General features: G+C 47.4%; 1 protein-coding gene across 1 annotated transcript; it reads right to left on the bottom strand.

Annotated features, from left to right (window-relative positions):
- Nucleotides 1-5,479: 5,479 nt before the first annotated feature.
- LOC144798835 (protein S100-A2-like) lies at nucleotides 5,480-17,525 on the bottom strand. The gene is made up of 3 exons (XM_078669884.1): nucleotides 17,429-17,525; nucleotides 13,041-13,187; nucleotides 5,480-5,678 (listed from the first exon to the last, which is right to left on the bottom strand). Exons 2-3 carry the CDS (start codon nucleotides 13,170-13,172, stop codon nucleotides 5,541-5,543), a joined length of 270 nt encoding a protein of 89 aa, XP_078526010.1. The 5' UTR covers nucleotides 13,173-13,187; nucleotides 17,429-17,525; the 3' UTR covers nucleotides 5,480-5,540.
- Nucleotides 17,526-20,152: the final 2,627 nt, after the last annotated feature.

The following is a 20,152-nucleotide window of genomic DNA, read 5'->3' as shown; positions in this document are numbered from 1 at the left end:
GCCTTGTGGGGGCTGCAACAACCGAACCCCTATGCACCACAAACTGTTGCAAGTGCAAAGGCGTGTTGGCATCTTTGCAACAAGTGCATCAGGCTTCAAGTAGCCCCAACATCTGGCAATTTCATCCACCAAGATCTTCAGTCACACCGCATCGTGTGCAGAGTGGCCTGCTGCTTTGTTAAGCTGCCCAAGGTTCTCCTGCGACTCATGTGCCTTCGGCTTGTGGGTCCTGTGGAGTGTCATCTTAGACTTTCTTGGGCTCCCCTGATTGCTCTAGGTCTGCTCTAACTCTGCTGCTTGTGGTGAGTCTCCTGGACCTTGCTGGTCCCAACGCTGCACTTTCTGGACATGCAAAGACTTGTGGGTGCTCTTTCCAGAATCCAACCCCTCACTCAACATCCTTCGTGGGACAGCTTGTATCTGACTCCTGGTCCTCCTCAGCATTGCCTGATCACCACAGATTCTGGTTAAGATCATTGTCATGTCTTCTGAAGCACCCAACATCAGTGGGCATTCGTCTACCAAGCCTTCTGGTCATTCCAGAGTGACAAACTCTGTCCCCTCTGCTTTCAGGTACTCTTCATCTAGAATCCACATTTGGATTCCCATGGGCACTTTCTCCTATTCCAGCAGCAGCACTTTCCAGAAGTTATCCATTGGTTTCCAAAACCACTTCACCCCTACGCACCCGGCTTCCCTGGGTTGGTTAATGTGGGTACCCTGGTATCCACAGGTGGGATGGCTCTCCAACCTTCTGTCTTCCACAGGGTTTCTTCAGGGTCCACTGGGAAGGGTCCTTAGTCTCTAAAACTTCAACCGCATCTTACACGTAGAGTGTGACTGAGCCCGCGGTCGTGTTCTCACACACTGCACAAGTCCTCCATGGGGTCCCCATCTGCTCACCTTGTGTGGTTCATTCAGGTCCCAGCACTTCTACATCCTCACGACCCTGTCTTGACCAAAGTCGTGGTTCTTATACCACTTATTTAGTATACAGTTAAGCCCACCCCTGTATATTTGGTGCCACATACTGTTTTGCTATATTATTGTGTTTCTCTGAGTAGAAAAAATTGTAACATACTAGTATTTTTTTTTTGATAATCAAATTTTATCGAAGTTTTCAACACAAATAAGTTCATTGATAGTAGGTCACATAGTCCAATTAGAAACCCCTGTCCCTCACAAATGACAACACAGATTGTATCAGTCTTATCAGAATAAAAAACTAGCACCCCCATAGCACATTGAGTTAACAAGTTAGGTCCAATCAAGATGGTAACAAGCCAAACTATTTGCCCCATACCTTCCCAAACATCTCCTCCCCCTGCACCCCGCACCAGTCCACCCCCCTCCTCCATTTCCGTAGTATCGGTGCCACTGCCAGTGCTGTTCCCAGGTAGCGCTTATCGGCCCGGGAGCCGTCCAGGCCATCGAACACTCCCAGTAACAAGTGTCATGGGGAACCACCCAACCCAAAGCCCGCATAAGCTCCAATTCCACCCCTCTCCAGAATGGATCTAGGGCCGGACAAAGCCACACCATGTGATAGAAGTCAGCTGTGGTGTCAGCACACCGGGTACAGGCCGGGGAGGATCTCACACCAGCTCGAAAGAGGCAGGCTGGCGTGAGATACACCATCTGGAGGAAGTAAAGCTGGACCAGGCGTAGTTTTGAAGAAGTGGTTAGGGATTTGGAGCCATCAGGGCATCCCGCCAGTCTGCGTCATCCAAAGGGCCCTTCCAACCCTCCCATCGCTCTCTAAGGCAATCTAAGGATGTGGGGCAGTTATTAATCAGGGCTTGGTATATTCGGGACACCCCCACCTCTCCCCTGGTTACCCAACATGACTTGAGCCGCCAGAAGACTAAATTCCGGAAGAGGCGGGTGCTGGGAGGTGTATGTGGAGGGCGTTGCAGAGTTGCAAGTATTTATAGAACTGGGAGTGTAGGAGGGCATGTCTTTGCTGTAGGTCAGAGAAGGAACGTATGTGGTCCCCTACCCACATATCTCCCAGCAGGGAAATCCCCACCAGGTCCCAACGGCGGAAACCCTCCAGGGATGAGGTCTCCCCCAACCAGGTGCCACACCATAGGGGCGTTTGTCTAGTCAGTTTCCGATCCCAGTGCACCATGCGAAGGGCAGAGCGCCAGGCCATAAGGTCCGATCTGGTGATTGAGGGCATAGAGTGTTGCGCCAGGGAACTGTAAAGGAAGCCCAGTATCTGCACAAAGTCTAGGACAGTGAGCTCCACCCGGTAGGCTGGGTCGGACTAGCCGCCCGCAAACCAATCGTGAATCACAATGAATTTTATGGCTGTGTAGTCAAAGTAGAGGTTGGTGACTCCCATGCCACCGTCAGAGGGGGGGGTGGGGGGGGGGGGGGAGAGAAACAGACACCCGGCAATGGGACAGGGACAGTTGTGATCGCCCACTCCCCCACAGAAACCAGATAAGCGTGCTATCCAGCTCCTTGAACCAGCTACTCGAGAGGTGAATCAATGTGTTCTGCAAAATATATAGAAAGTGGGGAAGGATCATCATTTTGAAAAGGGCGCTGAGGCCTAATGGGTTAAGGGGAAGGAACTGCCAGTTCCTAAGATCGGTTTTCATCCGGGCGACTAGGGGAGCAACGTTGAGGGCCCACTCTAGCTCAGGCAGGAGGGTCACCCATACACCCAGATACTTGAATGACTGCCTCCGGAGGGGGATCACCGCCTGCCAATCGAAGCATGCCCATGAGGTATGAAGGAGGACCAGTGTGGATTTCGCCGGGTTGAGACGGAGACCCGAGACTTGCTCAAAAGCAGAAAGGGCCCTCAGACACCTAGGACCGGAGTGCTACGGGTCGGCCAAATAAAGCAGAACATCGTCTGCATATAGAGCTATTTTGTCCACCTGGCTCCGATCCCACTTCCAGCCCTGGATGAGGGGTCCTGCCGTATTAGCGCCGCCAGGGGCTCCATCGCCAGCGCAAATAGGAGTGGTGAGAGGGAGCAGCCCTGGCAGTGCCTCTCCGAATCGGAAATGGTTCGGAGGACGCGCTGTTGACGAGGACACACCGGCTCTAGGTCTGTTGTAAAGTACTTGGACCAGGCGGCAGAAGGGAAGGCCGAAACCCATCCTCTCCAGAACGTCTCCCAAGTATCCCCAATCCACTGTATCAAAGGCCTTCTCGAAGTCAACAAGGAGAAGGTCCAGGTATGGGGAGAGCCGATGTCAATGAGCCAGTGCAAGGTGGAGACGGCGGATACAGTGACGGGTACCCCCGGCCAGCATGAACCCGCATTGGTCGGGGTGGACCGAATCCTGCAGGAGGGGCCAGAGTCGTTGGGCTATTGCAGTGGCAAAGATTTTAATTTTGGTGCTTATCAGGGAGATAAGGTGGTAATATGAGCAAGCCAGGGAAGGTGGTTGTGTCTTCAGGCTGACCACGATGGTCGCCATATCAGATTCAGACGGGAATGACCCGTCGTCAACCACCTGACAGAAGAGCTCTGTCAGATGGGGGACCAGATCGTCGCGGAACACGGAGTAATATTCCTGGGGAATCCATCAGGTCCTGGCATCTTGCCGGAATTTAGCAGGGAGATGGCTCTGTGAATTTCTTCCGGAGTGAGAGGGTCGTCTAGGGCATCCGCCGTCTCTCTGGGGAGACACGGAAGGCGTATTTCGGAGTCCACCATCAAGTCAGCGAGGGAGGCTCCGGGGGGGGGGGGCGTGCGGTATAGAGGCCCTCATAATACTGTGCGAAGGTTTGCACAATGACCGAAGAGGTCACATGGCGTGTCCCATGGACCCTTCGGATCTCAGGGATGATGTGGAGGGCTCTAGGGTAGGATACCAGATTGTGGAGCAGTTTACCGTTCTTGCTGCCCCAGCCGTAGATGCGGGCCACAGAGGAGCGCCAGAGCAGTTTGGCCGACTCCAGGGAAAGCCGCTGAATCACATCCCGGACCAGCGCGAGCCGTCTGGAGGAGTCGGCAGCATCTTTATTTAGCCAGTTGAGCTTGTTCCAAGCGAACGGCTCTGGACTCCAGCTGCGCCAGTTGGGTGTCTGGGCCACGCGCTTGGCATGCACGAGCCCCATGGCGACTCCGCAGAGCACTACAAATCCGAGTCATTGCGCAGCTCAGACTTGAAGTCCTTAAACATGGATAGGAGATCTGCTTTGGAAAGGGCCATGGCTGTCTTCTCAGTATTGCCTCTGAGAGCCAGCTGGTTATCAGTGGCAGTAAAAAAAAAAAGTCTGATACCTTACCAGTTCCCTTGTTTGTGCCTTTCTTCGGAGGCATAAGGAAGTGGACCCACACCGCTCGGCTGCCTCTTAACTCGGAGGGGCACCCCCTCTACATTCAACGTAGGCTCAGGAGGAGGCCTGTAGTGCAGCAGGGAACAGCGATGCGGAGACTCTGACTGATAAGCACAACGTCAGGACCTCCACTGGAGTCTGTATGCGCCTCTCCGCACCGTTCCAGCCTCTGTAGCCCTCCCCAGCCTTCCCTCATTGCAGTAGTTGCCTGGCAAAGTCTCAGACATCTCTAACAGGGTCTATCAGCCCTTTCGCTGTCTGCAGGTCACGTTTCTCATCGCCCACTGCTGGTACTCTGCTGGGGCAGCTCCAGGCCCGTAGGAGTGAGCCGGAGCTCCATGAGGTCTGCCGCCATCTTGGGGTGTCCCACCGGCCGGAGGTCAGGCAGCCAGTTTGTCTGCCTCCGTAGCGTTTTAGAGAAAGTGCAGGCCTGTGCAGACAGGGACTCACCCTCTAGTCCTCCGCTGCTTCTATGGCGCCAGCGCTCCCCTCAGCCAAGACAGAGACTGCCGATTGGTGCCCCTGGCTGTCTCGCCGGATTACATGCTGGCCGCCATCTTGAGCCCAGGACCACTCGCCGCTCCCGTATCCAGCAATCCAGAGCTCCCAGGGCCTCAATAGTTACTCAAAGTGCCACTCTTTTATGCCTCAGGACTTCCGCCATCCGGGGATAGTCTGCGGTAGCTATTCCATGCAGTTTCGCCACCAGTAGAGCTTGATAAGCACTGCGCCGACCGGGAGCAGAAGCAGGTCACGTCTGCCCGGCCACACCCCCAGTGTATATCTTTAATGTAATTGCATTACAGGATATTACAATAAGCCTAAGACACATGTCCTATTTGACCCTATGGCAATCTGGAATTTGTGTGCGTGTGGGGGGTGGGGGAAGAAGAGTAATGGGACCAGGTAGAGTGCTTCACACGGATATTTAAGTGAATACTTTAATTCCAAGTCAAAATTTATGCAGTTCTCTCTTGGCAGTCCTTTGTACTCTCCAGTTTTCGAATTAATGTTTGCATAGTACATTGAAGGACCCCAAATATGTATCCTTGTATTGCTCCATTCCCCACACTCATGCAGACTAGGAAAGCAGGAAACTTTTCTGGATATCGCCCCTTAACGATCAACCATGTGACACTCACTTGCCAAGACTGACATCTTACCGAAAAGAGGAATAAACTAACAAAATACCATATTTTTTTTTTATTAAACTGAGCCAAAATGAGTTTAGATCAGGATTCACATTCCTCCATTAGCATACTCAGAGTTGCTAAAAATACAGCAAACTCTCTGAAGGAAACCTTCTGGTCGCCATCCAAGTCCATCATCTTCATCGCCTCTTTTGCCATTTCCTCGTCTTTCCCAGAGGCCTGTAGAACAAAGAGGGAACAAACAAGAGAAGGTTTTATAAAAATGAAGTAAATCATGATCAGAACATTCTACTTTCTCGTTGGGTAGGAATTTGAGAAGATTCCCTCCCAACACCTTCCCCCATCCCTCAATATTTGCATTATTCTATACATAGATGAGTCATACTCAGTACATTTGTTAAATTGTTCATAAGACCATTCTGCAGAAAACCAGTGTTTCCTAGACATTACTTTTGACCAGATGGGTTAGACAAAAATAGACATCCAGTAGTACTGGTTGCTCAAACCCTATATCATGGCAAACTGTGGTAAGTGAGGCACACAGCCTTCGATTGGAAGTTCTACGATTTTAACAAATCCCTTCCCAGGGCAGTCCAGTTTCTGGTTTCCTACAATGCAGTGCAGCCTAAAGCTCCACCCTTGGGGTTGCTGAATCAGTCACCTGCTGCCTTAAGGAAGAACAGTCTAAGCTGAAAGACCGGGGCAGAGGGACTGGATTTAAAGGGTCATTCTCTAGAGAGAAAGAGCTGCAGAATTAACATGCAGATCAGAAAATTCTGTAGTACAGAAACGGTCTAGTGTTTGCTTGTTGTGCAACACGTCATATAGCATCCATGGTGTCCAATGGCCTTCATCCAGCAAGGGCCCTCAGCCTCAAGCACAAGATGAGTGTTGCATTCCATGAAACTACACCTACCTTGAATCGCCTGAGCCAACAGTCAATCCTTCTGCCCTCAATTTGTCTACATGAGGTTTGAACCAAAAGTTACATTAGAGTTAGAATGTCATTCCTCCCTTTATAGAGGGAGACTAAATATGAACCTGGGGAAATGTGGTGGTGTGGATGTTGCACGTAATCCAAGAGCTAAAAAGAACCGGGTGGGGTCAGACTTTGAAACCAACCCTAGGGAAATATGCTCATGCTTATCAAGCCTTCTAATATTCCATCAGAACAACCAGACAACCACTGTCCTCCTCCAGACATGAACTAGAAGAAAAAGAAAAACGTAGATGATTGGAGGGCAGGGTAATAAGGAGACTGTTCTAATTTAGGTACTTCAGATAGAACAGTCTACTAGCAACCACTACAAAGGGCTAAACATTGGCTCAGCCATCAGTGATTTTACGAGCGTAGCGGAAAGTTGGTCAAGTACTAGACAAATTCCTATACCTCAGTCATGGTAGGTTTTGTGCGTTGACCCTCTTTACCCATCAGCAGTCATAGTAGGTGGGTTCTTGCAAATAGCTCAAATTAACCCATATTTTCCCCTTAATTTGGGATACAAAAGTGCTTTCATCCATGCGGGGTGAAGGCCCAATCCTGCCCATTGTTTCCAGCAAGGCTACTGGAAAGGTGTCATTTGGGTGACCGAGCTTCCAGTATCTGTAGAATTTTAAATTTAATGAACGTAAGCAAGACCCTTCCTGACTTTCTCCCAGAAGAAAGTATTTGTGGTCACAAGCTCTCCTTGGCAAATACTTTGTCAATCCTAAAACGTGGTTAAAGTACACACAACCCTAGACAAACATTCAAACTATACCAAAGTGTTTGTCTGAAACAAGTATGGTACACTGGAGGGTGTCCAAATACCATGGCAGAAGAAGTGCTCTGCCTACAAGGCAGAAGTGCTAGCATTCTGGAATTTTATTCTAAACATATTCTCACCCCAAGCTTCAGGCTTTCTATTAAGGGAAGAGAGCACGAGTGCTTTCCAAACACTCCTACTGAAGTAATCTTGGAGATTACCATTTAAGCAGCTGTGAATCCCTTCTGTAAGAGCTACACAATAAATATCACATCTAGAGGAGACACTCATTCTGCACAGCTAAGTTAGTGGTGGAAGAGAGGACTTCAGTACTAGTGTCTCTATAATGATTATCCTGTACTTGGTTCTAAATCCATCAGCCCTTAAAGCTTTAAATTTACATAGACAATCCATCTTGCAAGATTAGAAATTACTGAGATGATAACAAACTGGCATGACATTGTCAAGCCAGCACTCAGACACATCAATAAGAACTCCGAAAGCACCTGCTAAGGTGCAAAGTGCAAGCAGTATTGTGAAGGTCCAGGTATACATTGGGCTAATAGACCCTCCAATATGAGAATACACAATGACTAACTGGCAATATAGGCCCATATTGCACATCAAGCACTTCTGGTGACATTTACCGAACACAAGGCTGAAGGTAGAGTTTTATCAATGTAACCTGAACCCTCCGCCCCAGCCCCCCTTTCCCCAATGGCCGTTGTGAGAAGAAACCTGGTATATGCTGTCAACTAATTAAAGTGGGCAACCTGTACCAGTCCAAACAACCCTTACAGTGATTTAAGAGTTCAAAAGATAACCTTAGAAAGCGATTCAAGTGGTAGCTGTGGAGAGCAGCCTTTTGGCTTAAATCATGAAGGAATGTTCAGCATCTTTTTTTTACCAGAATCCACCTTATAGTATTGGTTAAATGAAAGGAGAACCACATAGTAGTTATAAAAATGTAAATATTACTATAACTCTAGTACGGTAAAGTATCTTCCTATCTAAGATTATCACAAAGCACACAATACTGTAGCACAGAAACAATAGTAAATAGCACTAATACAGTGGGCTCCAAGGGGAGACCAAATCACATACTAAAATAGTAGTATAAGAACCATGACTCTAGTCAAGACAGTGTCTAAAGGATATAGAATCACTGGGACCCTAAGAAAACACCCAAGGTGAGCAAGTAGGGACCCCACTGAGGACAGGGTGCAGTGTGGGAACACGATTGTGCTCTACAATTCTATGAGAGTCGTGGTTGGAGTTTTATAGTTTAAGGACCCATCCAAGTGGACTTCAAAGAAACGCTGGGAAGTTGGGATGTTGGAGAACCACCCCACCCGTGGATACAAAGGTACCCAAGTTACCTAGCCCAGGGAAGCTGGGTGCATAGGTTTGCAGTGGTGTCGGAAACCGCTGTCAAATCCAATGGAGGACTTCGAAGGAGAGCTGCTGCTGGAGTCCGTAGGAGCTCAGGATCAGCTGACCAATCCATCATGATGTGGTGCCAGTGGTTGCAGAGGAGCGTCTCCTTTATTCCAAGGGAGATATCTTAAGTTGTCCTGAATGCTCCACAGGTCCTGCACGTAGCCTGTATGGTGCAGGGGCACTAACGATGCTTCAGACTGAGGGGGGGTGGGGAGACCAAGCCATGCCCAAACTAAGTCCAGACTGTCAAAGTGCAGTGGTTTCTGGTTCAGGATCTTTTCCACATCAAATCCAAGGTCCTACAGCCAGGTAAGCCCATTTGTACCCAGGGGAGAGGGTCTGGACAGTGGGGAGGTTACTCGCATGTCATTTGTCCAGTTTCATGCGTGAGAAGGAGCCTACGGCTCCCAGAACTGGTTTGAACGGACTATGCACAGGGACACCAAATGTGCCCCTCATGCAGACTTTGTCGCTGGCAAGTGCACCAACCCAGGCCTTAGACACTAAATCCTGTCTGGGAGATGGTCATACCTCCCTGTGACAGAATGCCTATTGTTCTGCTGCTGAGCCATGCTCGAGCAGGGGAAGGCAGAAATGTGCCTCTGGTCAGCAGCAACCATTTTGGGCTGCCCGGGACTAGACGGCTGGTACCGTGAACACCTGGGACCTCACAAAGCTCTTTGAGGAGAGGAATCATACCGCCTACACCAATTACCGGTGTGGGGATAGGATTCCACAATCTTTGCCACCAAACAAGATAGGGTTACATGCAGCCGTTTTAGAGTTGGTCATCACGCGGTTGCATAATGCTGTAAATTGCTGAGGCACTGACAACTGGGGAGAATACACACCGTAGGCTGCAGGGGTGTCCTGCTAATGCAGTGGCACCCTCATTTAGAACCAAGCACCCTGCCTTCAGGATTGTTAAAACCTAGAAGTCACCCCTATAGCAGGCCTTAAGTGCAGTGGCCCTTAGATATAAACCTAAATCTTAAGTGAGACATGCACCAACTTACACAGGCTGCAATGGCAGGCCTGTAGGTGCCCTTTTGCATGGCCTCTCATGGGTGGCAGAATACATGCTTCACCCCATGGGAGGCCTGTGTGGTAAACATGTCCTGGGTGCATCTGTACAATATACTAGGGACTGACAAGGGTACCCCAGTATCCCATCTGGAGGGTACCAAAGTGTCTACCATTACAGGTTAGGTAGAAAGCAGATAAACTGGGGTCTCCATTGGGGTCTCTATTAGCAGGATCGCAGTCAGACTAGTCAAAAACAGTATCACATTTAACAAAAAGTGGGGGATAACCATAAGAAGCAGATCCTACTTACAGCTATATATGGACATATTAGTTACTCTGTGCACATTTTTTACATTAGAATTGACTGAGTGTCGCTGTAGAAAATGTGAAACATGGCATCTTTTGGCGTGCTTCCCCTGATTTTTTGCTTTGACCTATCGATTTTGAATGTTTTTGCTGGCTTAGTGTCTCTGCGCACTCTCACTGCGGATCAGTGTTAAAGTGCTCCTGTTGCAAATTGTTTTATGGATTGGTGTTCCCGTGATTGGCATATTTGATTTGCTTGTCAGTTCCTAGTAAAGTGCACTGAGTGTGCCTGGGACTATAAATCAAATTATACTAGTGGGCTGCAGCACTGATTGTGCCACCCACATGAGTAGCCCTGAAAAGGTATCCCGGACCTGCCACTGCAGAGTCTGCGCGCAGTTTGAAACTGCCATGTCGACTTGGCAAATGCACCCACTTGCCAGGCCCAACCCTTACATGCAAGTCACCCTAAGGTAGGTCCAAGGTACTCCTGTAGGCAGGGCGAAGTGTATGTGAAAGGTAGGACATGCCCGGATGTGTGGGGCATGTCCGGATAGTGAAATACTGCCAATTGCGTTTTTCACTATTGAAATGCTATCTGGCCCATAGGAAGGCATGGGAGTTAATTTAGAACATCTTATAAATACAACTTCCCATTGGGACCAGATAGAAAAATAAAGTAATAAAGTTTAATATGCCTGAACTCCAAATCTAAAGATACATCTTTTAGTAAAGGTGATTTTTCCATTCTGTGTTTAAAAACAGCTTTTAGAAAGTAGGTATTTTCTTGCTTAGCCATCCTGTGTGCCTCTGCTAGGATGTGTATGGACTGCCTGGCTTTGGAGTGACAGGGGTTGGGGAGGTGCTTTCTCTCAAATGGCCATAGGGGGTTGATGTGTCCTGCCTTTCCTTAATGAGTCAGGGCTGGGCTGAATAGACCCGGGCTGCATTCAGAGTAGGAGGAGTTGCCTTGCACCTGAATAGGCCCTGCCTGCCTCTGGCAATGCAGTCTCCATCCCTTGCCAGGAAGCTGAACCAGAGAGGACAGTACTGGTTCTGGCTGGGCACAGACAATCTCTGCTGAGAGGACAAAGGATTTGGGTGTTTAAAAAGTGGGTCCCAAACCCCTGAATTGGAGAAGACTATTGGACCAATAAGACAAAGAAGAGCTGGAGAAGCTGTGAGGCGGATCTACCACTTTGCTGAGTGCTTTGCTATGTTGGCCTGCAGTGGCTGCTTCTGTCTTGGGCAGTGAAAAGCCTGGACTGAACTTTCTGCAACTTCTTTCTTGGAGTATCTCCAAGGGCTTGAGGTAGAGCTTGACCCCTGTTCAATAAGTCTCAGGAACAGCAAAGACAGTTTTTCTGCCATCAGCACTGGGGACTGTGTTCTGTGCTGCAACAGAACAAAAAGCAACCCGACGGCGTCTACGACACTGCTCACGACTCCATGTCCTAACAGCACAGCGACCCTGGTCTCACTGACAAAGCCATCTGACACCGCCACCGAGCCGCTGCTCGCAATGTGACCTGTGGGCACTGCACTTAGCACCACCACCACCACCTTGGTATCCTGACGCCGCTCCACACTGAAATAAACGCCACTGCTTGCACTGTGGTTACAGGGCACTGCTCGTAAGTTACAGGACACCATCCACATCCCACACTGCAGCCTTTACCTACTGGCACCATCGACTCCAGTTAGTCAGCCGACGATAGCACCATGACCTGCCAGCACTGAATAGCACAGTTTCACTTTGCACAAACACCACCATCTGATGCTGCCAACAAGCTGCTGCTTGCACCATGATCTGAGGGTATTGCACGCCGTACCGCTGCACTTTGCACTGCAGCAACCGACACCTGCCAACCCTAGCTCTCCTGACTTCAACCATGAGGATTTGAATCTGCAATGAGTGGGACTTCAATGGCCCGATGACTACGGAACCGACGCCGTGCTTTTGTAGCTCAACGAGAGGCAGCAGACGCCCTGCATTTCTAAAAGGTACTGTTTTGAGGGGCTTTCCGACACAGTAGTTGGCCTGCGATGCTGCGGTCAGCCTGAACGGTTTGGATTTGTTTGTTCATGATGCTGTGATAGCCCGGGAGTAGCTATCGACTTCAAGGTACTGTATTTCTATGTTATTTTGATAACTGAACATTTCCAAGTACTATATTGTGGATTTCTATAGTTTTTGGTGTTGTCTTAAGTATATAAAAATATTGGATATTTTTCTAAACTGGTGTGGTGTCTTTGTAGTGCTTACACTATTACTGTTGGTTATGTGCAAATGCTTTACACACTGCCTCCAAGATAAGCCTGACTGCTCGTGCCAAGCTACCAAGGGGGTGAGCAGGGGTTATTTTAGGAGTGCAACTCCCTTAGCTGAACTAGGAAGAAGGGCCCCTATTTGGACAAATGTAATACCTCCGCCAACTAGAGACATTTTTAACAGAAACATTTAAAGCCTGTTTTTTTTTCCCATTCATGTTTGACCGACACCCCAGGCAAGTCAATGTTTTGGGCATGTGAGTTTTGTTTGGGGAAAATATTATAAATATTTCCAACAAATTACTATAAATTAGATTTTGAAATGCAAAGAACATTCAATAAGCAATTTAAAATGTGTTTTAGTACAGTCACATAAGTTTAGCAATTTAAAATGTGTTTTAGTACAGTCACATAAGTTTAACAAGACATTAAAAAAATAAAGTGCAATGTGGGACAGTACATTTTTGCCGACGGACTTTTTTGGTCAACATAGTTTCTCACACACAAGGGAGGATTCATTGGTAAGTGTTTGCATCGGGGATGGGCCTACATGGGGGGGCTTGTCCGGTATGGTAATGCATATTCTAAAACAGCACTAAGATTGTGAAAGCATGACAATACCTGCATTTAACATATGTTTTGTTAAGTTAAATATCCAGAAAATGAATTCAGCACTGAATTATGGTAAGTCATTCTCAGCAAGACCTTTTCTGTAAACTACACTCTGAAACCACTGACCAACATTCAATAGGTGTATATTCAGAGATAAATATAGGTGTTAGGTTGTACTCACAGATAGACTTGGGAACTCTTCCTTCAGAAGCTTGGACAGCTCCTCCTGGTTCAGCTCTCCATCCTTACCATCAGCTCCAGAGTATTTCTTGAATGTCTGGATCATAGCCCCACACAGCTCTTCCAGATGCATCTTGACTGTTTCGATCTGTAAAGCAAGTACACAAACCCTCAGTCTGGTTCCAAAATATTACCAGCTTTAAAATGACAGAGCCGCTCACTCTAGCTTCTTGGCTTTGCCTAAGAGTCTGTGTGTGCACTTATGTTGCATTTAAATTCATGTTTCATGGAAGACATTTTATTTTGTGTGTTCACAATAAGAATGTCTGCGGGTACGACTGGGTATCCTGGGGCACTGCAAGGTAATCATTTATTGTTTTTTAAAAGCCAATGCAAGAGAATATATTATGAAAAGTATTGTAAATGCACCATTTTCCCACACATTTTCTTGGGGGACCCCCCCCAGGTAGTGGTCAGGCTTACTCTATGCATGGTTTGGGCAAGTGTGTAACAAACTTAAGGGGGGGGGGCTGCAAAGAGCACAGATGGGACCCTCCCACCTGTCACTCCTGTTTTGCTGAGGGGACCCCATGAAGCTTGACCCCCCCCCCCCCCCCACCATGGGGGCTTAAGTTACGCCACTGAATTGGACTTGGTCTGACAAAATGGGCCAGGTGTACTTTAGATTTACAGTCCGACCCTACCCACCAGCACCTTTTATGGGGACTAGGACTTATGTTTATTATCCGACTATGGCCCAGAGCAAGAGAGGAAAAAAGCATTGGCAAAGCAAATGGGTCTCGCCTCTGGGCTTTGCCAATGGTTTTAAGTACGCTACAGATTTATTTGAAGAAATGTGTAAATCTGAGAGGACTCAAGCCACATTTTGAGAAGACAGGAGATCTGCAGTATCATGGAACACACAAACGGATGGCTAAAATCTCATTTATACAACATCAGAGATCGTTCTTCATGACAGAAATGAGCTCACATCTACACACGGGACAGGTTGTTCAACTTTAGATGAGAGGAGACCTCAGCCTGGAGTGTGAATAGAAATAGCAGGTCCCAAAGGATCATAAATTGTCCCGGGGGGGGGTTATGGTTCAAAAGTACAGCATATTTGAGAAAGGTGCACAAAAGTGGTCACAAAGGGACTTGCTTTTGTCTCCCTGCCACAGAGACGGACGTTGTGAACTCTGAAAACAATTTTTATTTTATTTAATGCATTTTTATATAGTGCGGACTTTATCCGAAGGTGTCAAAAAGCTGTACAATAAAACCAGTTATGTTACATGAGCAAAACGTTACAAACAAACAGGAGACTAGAAGAGGTAGGGTAGCACCATAGAAGGCAACTGCAAACTCACTCCAGCAAACTCAGTCAAATCATTAGAGATCTCTCTAGACCCAAGTACCAACATGAGTTCCCACAGCAAAAGGCGCCCTCTACAACCTAAAACTCCTTAACAAAATCAAACCTTTCATACCCCCCATACCCAACCCCCCCATGACCTAAAAACTGCAACCCAATCTCTAGTTCTGTCCAGACTTGACTATGGTAATGCCACTCTAACCGGGACAGCAAGAACACATAGCCCCCATGAGAGCCACCCTAAACGCAGCAGCAAGAATGGCCTCAGGTACCAGGAATTAGGACCACATCACCCCTACATTACAGGCCCTAAAATGGCTACCCATCAAAGCATGCTGAGCTTTCAAAACAGCCCGCCTCACACAAAGCCTTGCACACAGGCTAACAGGAATACCTCTCTGCCAAACTCACAAAAGCTGGACAATCAAGAAACATAAGAAGCTCCAACTCACTCCTCTTAATCCCCCCAAAAAAGACAAACAAAAAGCCCCTCTCCTGCTCTCTGGGAATGCCCCAAAAATCTGGAACTCTCTCCCTACCCACATCAGGACTAATCCCTCCTTCACGATCTTCAAGAGAACTAAAAGAACTTCTGCTCAACCGCCATCTCTAGACATCTGGCCAATGACCTCGCTCTTCTTGGTCTCCAATTTCCTTGATACCCACTGTACTATATTGCCTATGTTTCCGTGTCATGTACATTGTAAAGCGCTCTGATACCCCAGGGTCTGTAAGCGCTACATAAAACTCCGAAAATAAAATAAAAATAAACAATATCAAACACATCAAGCAAGGGTGAGGAATGTACAAGGAAATATTAAAAATTTACCATGATGAACAAACTTCCTAGAGGGGTCTGAGAATGAAGGTATTAGTTATGAAAGTGTCTTTGAAGACAAGAGATTTGAGGTCAGCTTTGAAGATCCGGATAGAGGTGGTGGCACGGAGCAATGGAGGAAGAGAGTTCCAGATTCTCACTGCATTACCTGAGAACGATTGAGCCATCGATCTTTCCCTTTTGAAGGAGGGGTGGGTTCAAGCAGAAACTTTTCTGTATTCGTAGAAGCACTCTAGCCTCCAGACATTCAGTTTATTCTCCAGGTAACGAGGGGGGGGGGGGGGGAATGCAAACAAATCTTGCCTCGATGGGAAGCCATCGTAGAGAAGACGGGATACGAGAACCAATGAAAGGCAAATACCTTGTAAACAAGCATGGACTATGTGGGGGAGGGGAGGAGAAGATGTTAGCAGAAGTTCTGAGTGGGAGGGGAAGAAGGAACACAATAAAACGGGGAGGACCTGAATCACAGCTTGATAAGTAGAGCGAGACTAATCACACGCTTCTCAATAGAAGAAAACAGGAAGTGGTGCTTGCCTGGGCTGTCCAATTAGGATGCAGCAAACAAGAAGTGACACTGAAGCCAACACATGACCAGTACTGGGCGGGCTCCAAGCTCTTATAAGCTATAGTGTCTGTCAAGTGAGATGCATGCGAGACCCTGAAAAGGAGAAAAGGAAGGTAAATACAGGGGTAAAAACTGAAGGTGAGAAAGAAGGGTTTAAAAAGATCCATCTAGAGAGCTAAAGCAGTGCATGATTGTGGATACAAGAGGCACGAGGGGAAATCAAGGCAAGACAGCCTTGGTATTTAGCAACCCTTCCATTAGACAGGGAGGTTCTGAGAGAAGCTTTTTGCCTCAGGTCTTATTCTTTTCAGAGTTGAGCAGCGTCACCCTCAAGCTCTCCGAGATGCAGATACCACAAGAGAACATGGGGGTTGAAGACGTCCTGCTGTTCCGTTCTAGCCAAATACCACCGGAGCGAGTTACACCAAGTGACCTTCCAAGCGGTCCATGCGACAGTCCAAGTTTATTTAATTTTCATTCTGAGACTAGTCCTCTTGTTGATTCGGTCATTAAACCCATTTTACAGTACGGAAATAAAAAAAAAAAAAAAAAAAAATGACTCCTGAACTGGAGCAGCTAGTCAAGCATGCACCTGTGGAATATAGCAATTATATGCTAAGTAGGACGGATGAATATATTAATTATATCAAGTCCTGGACCGATGGGGCCTTAAATTGCACCCATGCAAAGTTGCCAAATGGTCAACTTTAATTATATTGTAAGCTACACTCAGTCATGGTCATTTCATAACGTCCAGGCTTCTGATGCACGCATATGCAGCTGTCCCAAATCTGGAGAATTGCATTCTGTGACTTGTTAAGTGTGTCACAGCCCATAAATTATGTACCCAAAGTATCAAAATGTGTAATAAGTATGTGGACGGGACAGCATACTATACCACTTGGACGTAGGAAATTCAAAAGCTTTCCATTCGGTCCATAATTAGTTATTCTCAGGTATAGTAAGTACAAACTACAAGACCCAGAATGCTCTACTCAACACCACGGCGGGCTGAGGCACAGGGCACAAGGTGGAACTTGCCAAGAACGGCCCCACCCTCACTGGTGTCAATCAAGTGCTTGGTGTTTACTTCTAGAATGGACTTCTCATTGCTGGTCATTTAATTGGACTTTAAACTTTGACCTGCCCATCTTGAGACCGCTCTAGGCCCATCAAGGAAAGCTGCCAGTATCCAGTGCACGACAGGGTCTCCCACTCCGGTCTCGAGGACGACAGCCATGTGCACCCCATAATACAACCAGGGCCCAACCCCAAAAGGACAGAGAGACGAGGCCTGGACCGGAGCAGCTGATCACCCCGGGCCTCGGAATCTAAGCGGCTATGACAATGTATCAGGGGTGCCGTCTGAAACGTCATCCTTAAAGCACTGGTTGAGCCTCGGAGCAGCGCCTTAAGTCCCGCAGAACAGACCACAAACCACGCATACCGCGGAGAATCACGCCTGTGTCACCCGATCAGACCACACACACCTCAGGGGTGTCACCCAGAACAAGTCCACACCGCAGCTAACCCACCCCCAAACAGACCAAAGTGAATCCCGCTGTCATCACCCAGACCAAGCCACAGCCCCGTCTCCGAGCCCCTTACCGCGAGCCACAGGCGGTGAACACAGGATCCTGGACGAGAGAAGCGAGCAGACGGCCCGCTCACCGGCCTCTTTAAAGGCCCCGGTCCCGCCCCTTCACTCCAGGTGAGGCCGCCATCAGGCTGCTTCACACAGGGTGGGACTCACTCAAAGGGCGGTTATGGGCCGCCCTATTGAATGATCTATTGGCTCTAATTTTAAAACGCGCATTCTCTGCAGCAACATCAAATCCATGCAGTCTGCCCTACATTGCAAAACGCCAACACAGCGCGTCTTTTTTATACTCTGAAAACTGCCCAAGTTTGCAAATAATATGGGAAACTTTTTTAGCTACTTAATTCGTAAATGGGGGCACTTTTATTTTACTGCCCGGGCCAATTTTCTATCTCAGTCCGATCCAGTTCAAGTTCAACTGGTTTGAAGCGACCCATTAAAAAAAATATAAAAAACCACGAAGCCGATTCTTCGGCCTCCCAAGGCCTGGTTAAGTCAAACTCAGAGCAAACAAAAGATTCTCGGATTTAGTTCACTAAAGTCCATAATTAATAATATTTTTTTCCCTCTGGATATTGAGACATACATAGAAACTACAGCCTTGGATGCATCACTTTCATCGACGTTTCCTTCCTTTGTTTCAGGCTTGAGGAGGCCTGTTCAGTTTATCATCACTCACTCACCTTGACACAAGTAGGAGTATTTCCAGGGCTCCCCGGTTCCCGTTTCCATGCTTAGCTCACCTAGTTCCTGTTTGTACTGTGCATTGTGGGATTGGTAGTCCCGTTTATCCCATTAGAATAGAGAGACTACAAATCTCAGAGTGCAGAGAAGAGTCCTGGACTGGATGAGTCACAGACTCTGGACCTGGAAACTCGGGAGCACCGGGATTTCCTGTCTACGCCTTAAAATACAAACAGGAGAATTGGTTGTCCTTCGGGACCTTTTATTGTTTTTCCAACAACTATATCTCATAGATGCTTGCTAAAGGATTGCATTACCTTATTTCGCTGTGGAAGTAACTAAACCCCCTGTAATGCGCGTACGGATACATTTTATGAAGCACATACTCTGCACTGAAGGGCTTCCAGGCACTTGAGAGTACATTGTGTGTTTGTGTATTTGGATTCTGTGTAAAGGCAGCACCGGATCCTGACGTCCTTGAAATAAAGACCAGTTTCTCACTCTGCCCAACTGAGACCACCGAGTTCTGCAGAAGCCCTGGAGTCCAGCCTCCCATGACCATTCAGTATTTGACCTCTCCGCTGAGATGGCTGCTGGGGTGGAAGTTTTGAATCAATTGTTTTGTCAGAGATCCGAGATGGTGGCACGTCAGGTGTCAGATGAGCTGTCAGTTGCCAAAAAGAGGCCCCACTGTCCAAGCAGGAAGCCCATTTGAGACATTAGCTGATAATCAGGGTGATGCCTCTGGACGACCAAGGAAGCCATCATCTCCTGTAGCAGCCAGCCTTTTCTTTAAATGCCAGTGTAAAATTATAATCTTAGACGTCAGCCGGAGTCCTAATGGGTTTATTGAGAAAAAGAAAAAGGAGTCATCTGAGAATCACAAGTTCAATCAGACAGAGTTTATCTGTGAGGTTTTAGAATGTACCTTGAGGTTATAAACAGTCTGATAAGTTAATTTTATTGTCAGGTTTATCGTTCTCTTGTTTTAAGTACAAAAAGGCTTTTCAGAATTCTTTCTCAGTTCTCAAAAGCCTTTTTTTTCGTTTGCTAGTTCCTTTGGTAACTAAGGCTAGATGTTGTTCCATGGTTTCCACTGGCCTTCAGGACTGATTTTTCTCATCAGTAGAACATACAAGAACAAGGTAAGGTAAGTAGTCATATTTGTCTAATGTCATATTCACCCCTTTTTAGGTTTCGCCTGCCCAGCGCTTGAAAAATCTATTGTTTTTAATATAAATCTTAAAGGAGACTCACACCCGCCACCCCGCTTTCCTGGCTTTTCATTAGTTCCTGTGCTTGCCATTTTCCTTTACTCCATTTCTTTTGGCTGTCGCATATTTTCCTGCATTTACCAATGCTTGTTCCTCACCTGCTTCTCCTATCATTTAAAAAAAAAAAAAATGTTTGTCCTCATTTGCCTTGCCCCTTACTTAGGAGATACCAGCCACCTTGCGTGTCCCTGACCAAGAGGCGGAGCAAAGATAGTCTTGCCCATCTCAGGCGCCAGAACCCGAGAATATTTTCCTGGTGGCAGAGAGGTCCCAAGAAGAAGAGGGGTTTTAAGATCTTGGACTAACTCCATCTAGGTATATTTCAACCTATAGGACCAAAAACCGTAACGAGGCCAGACCCGGTCCAAGGAGTGCTGCTGGCATAATCATAGGACCCGGGGGAAAAAAAAACCTAAAAAAAACCCTGAACACTATCTCCATTGTGTCAACAGATCCCAAAAGGCCAGGTTACGTTTATTGCAAGCTCTAGCCGTGTCCACTTTTGATATTTCATACAGGGACGTGAGCCAACCTGAATATGATGGAGCAATTTTCTCAACCCACTGTATGCAAATCTGCCTTCTAGCTAGCAATGGCATAGAACAAAAAAGATCTAGCCTGGCTGGTGATGCTGTCCTCCAAGCCAAATCATTTTACCGTCGCCGAAATACCGTTAACATTTGGGCAGGTGAAACTATTGTTCCATAAAGTATTGCCTCTTAATGCTTTTTCGTCTTGCTGCAGATTTGTAACAATGTCTCACCAGGATAAATT

Source organism: Lissotriton helveticus, chromosome 12 (assembly GCF_964261635.1).
Source record: "Lissotriton helveticus chromosome 12, aLisHel1.1, whole genome shotgun sequence".
In the NCBI taxonomy this organism is placed as follows: Eukaryota; Metazoa; Chordata; class Amphibia; order Caudata; family Salamandridae; genus Lissotriton; species Lissotriton helveticus.
The sequence above is the reverse complement of the archived record's forward strand: the minus strand, read 5'-3'. Positions and strand labels throughout refer to the sequence as shown.

Bases quoted from the DNA above. Each gene is read 5' to 3' on its own strand.
- LOC144798835 (XM_078669884.1), bottom strand. From the start codon at position 13,172: ATGCATCTGGAAGAGCTGTGTGGGGCTATGATCCAGACATTCAAGAAA. The intron at 5,679-13,040 runs GTGAGTACAACC...TTTGTTCTACAG, and splicing joins AAGAGTTCCCAAGTCTATCT to GCCTCTGGGAAAGACGAGGA.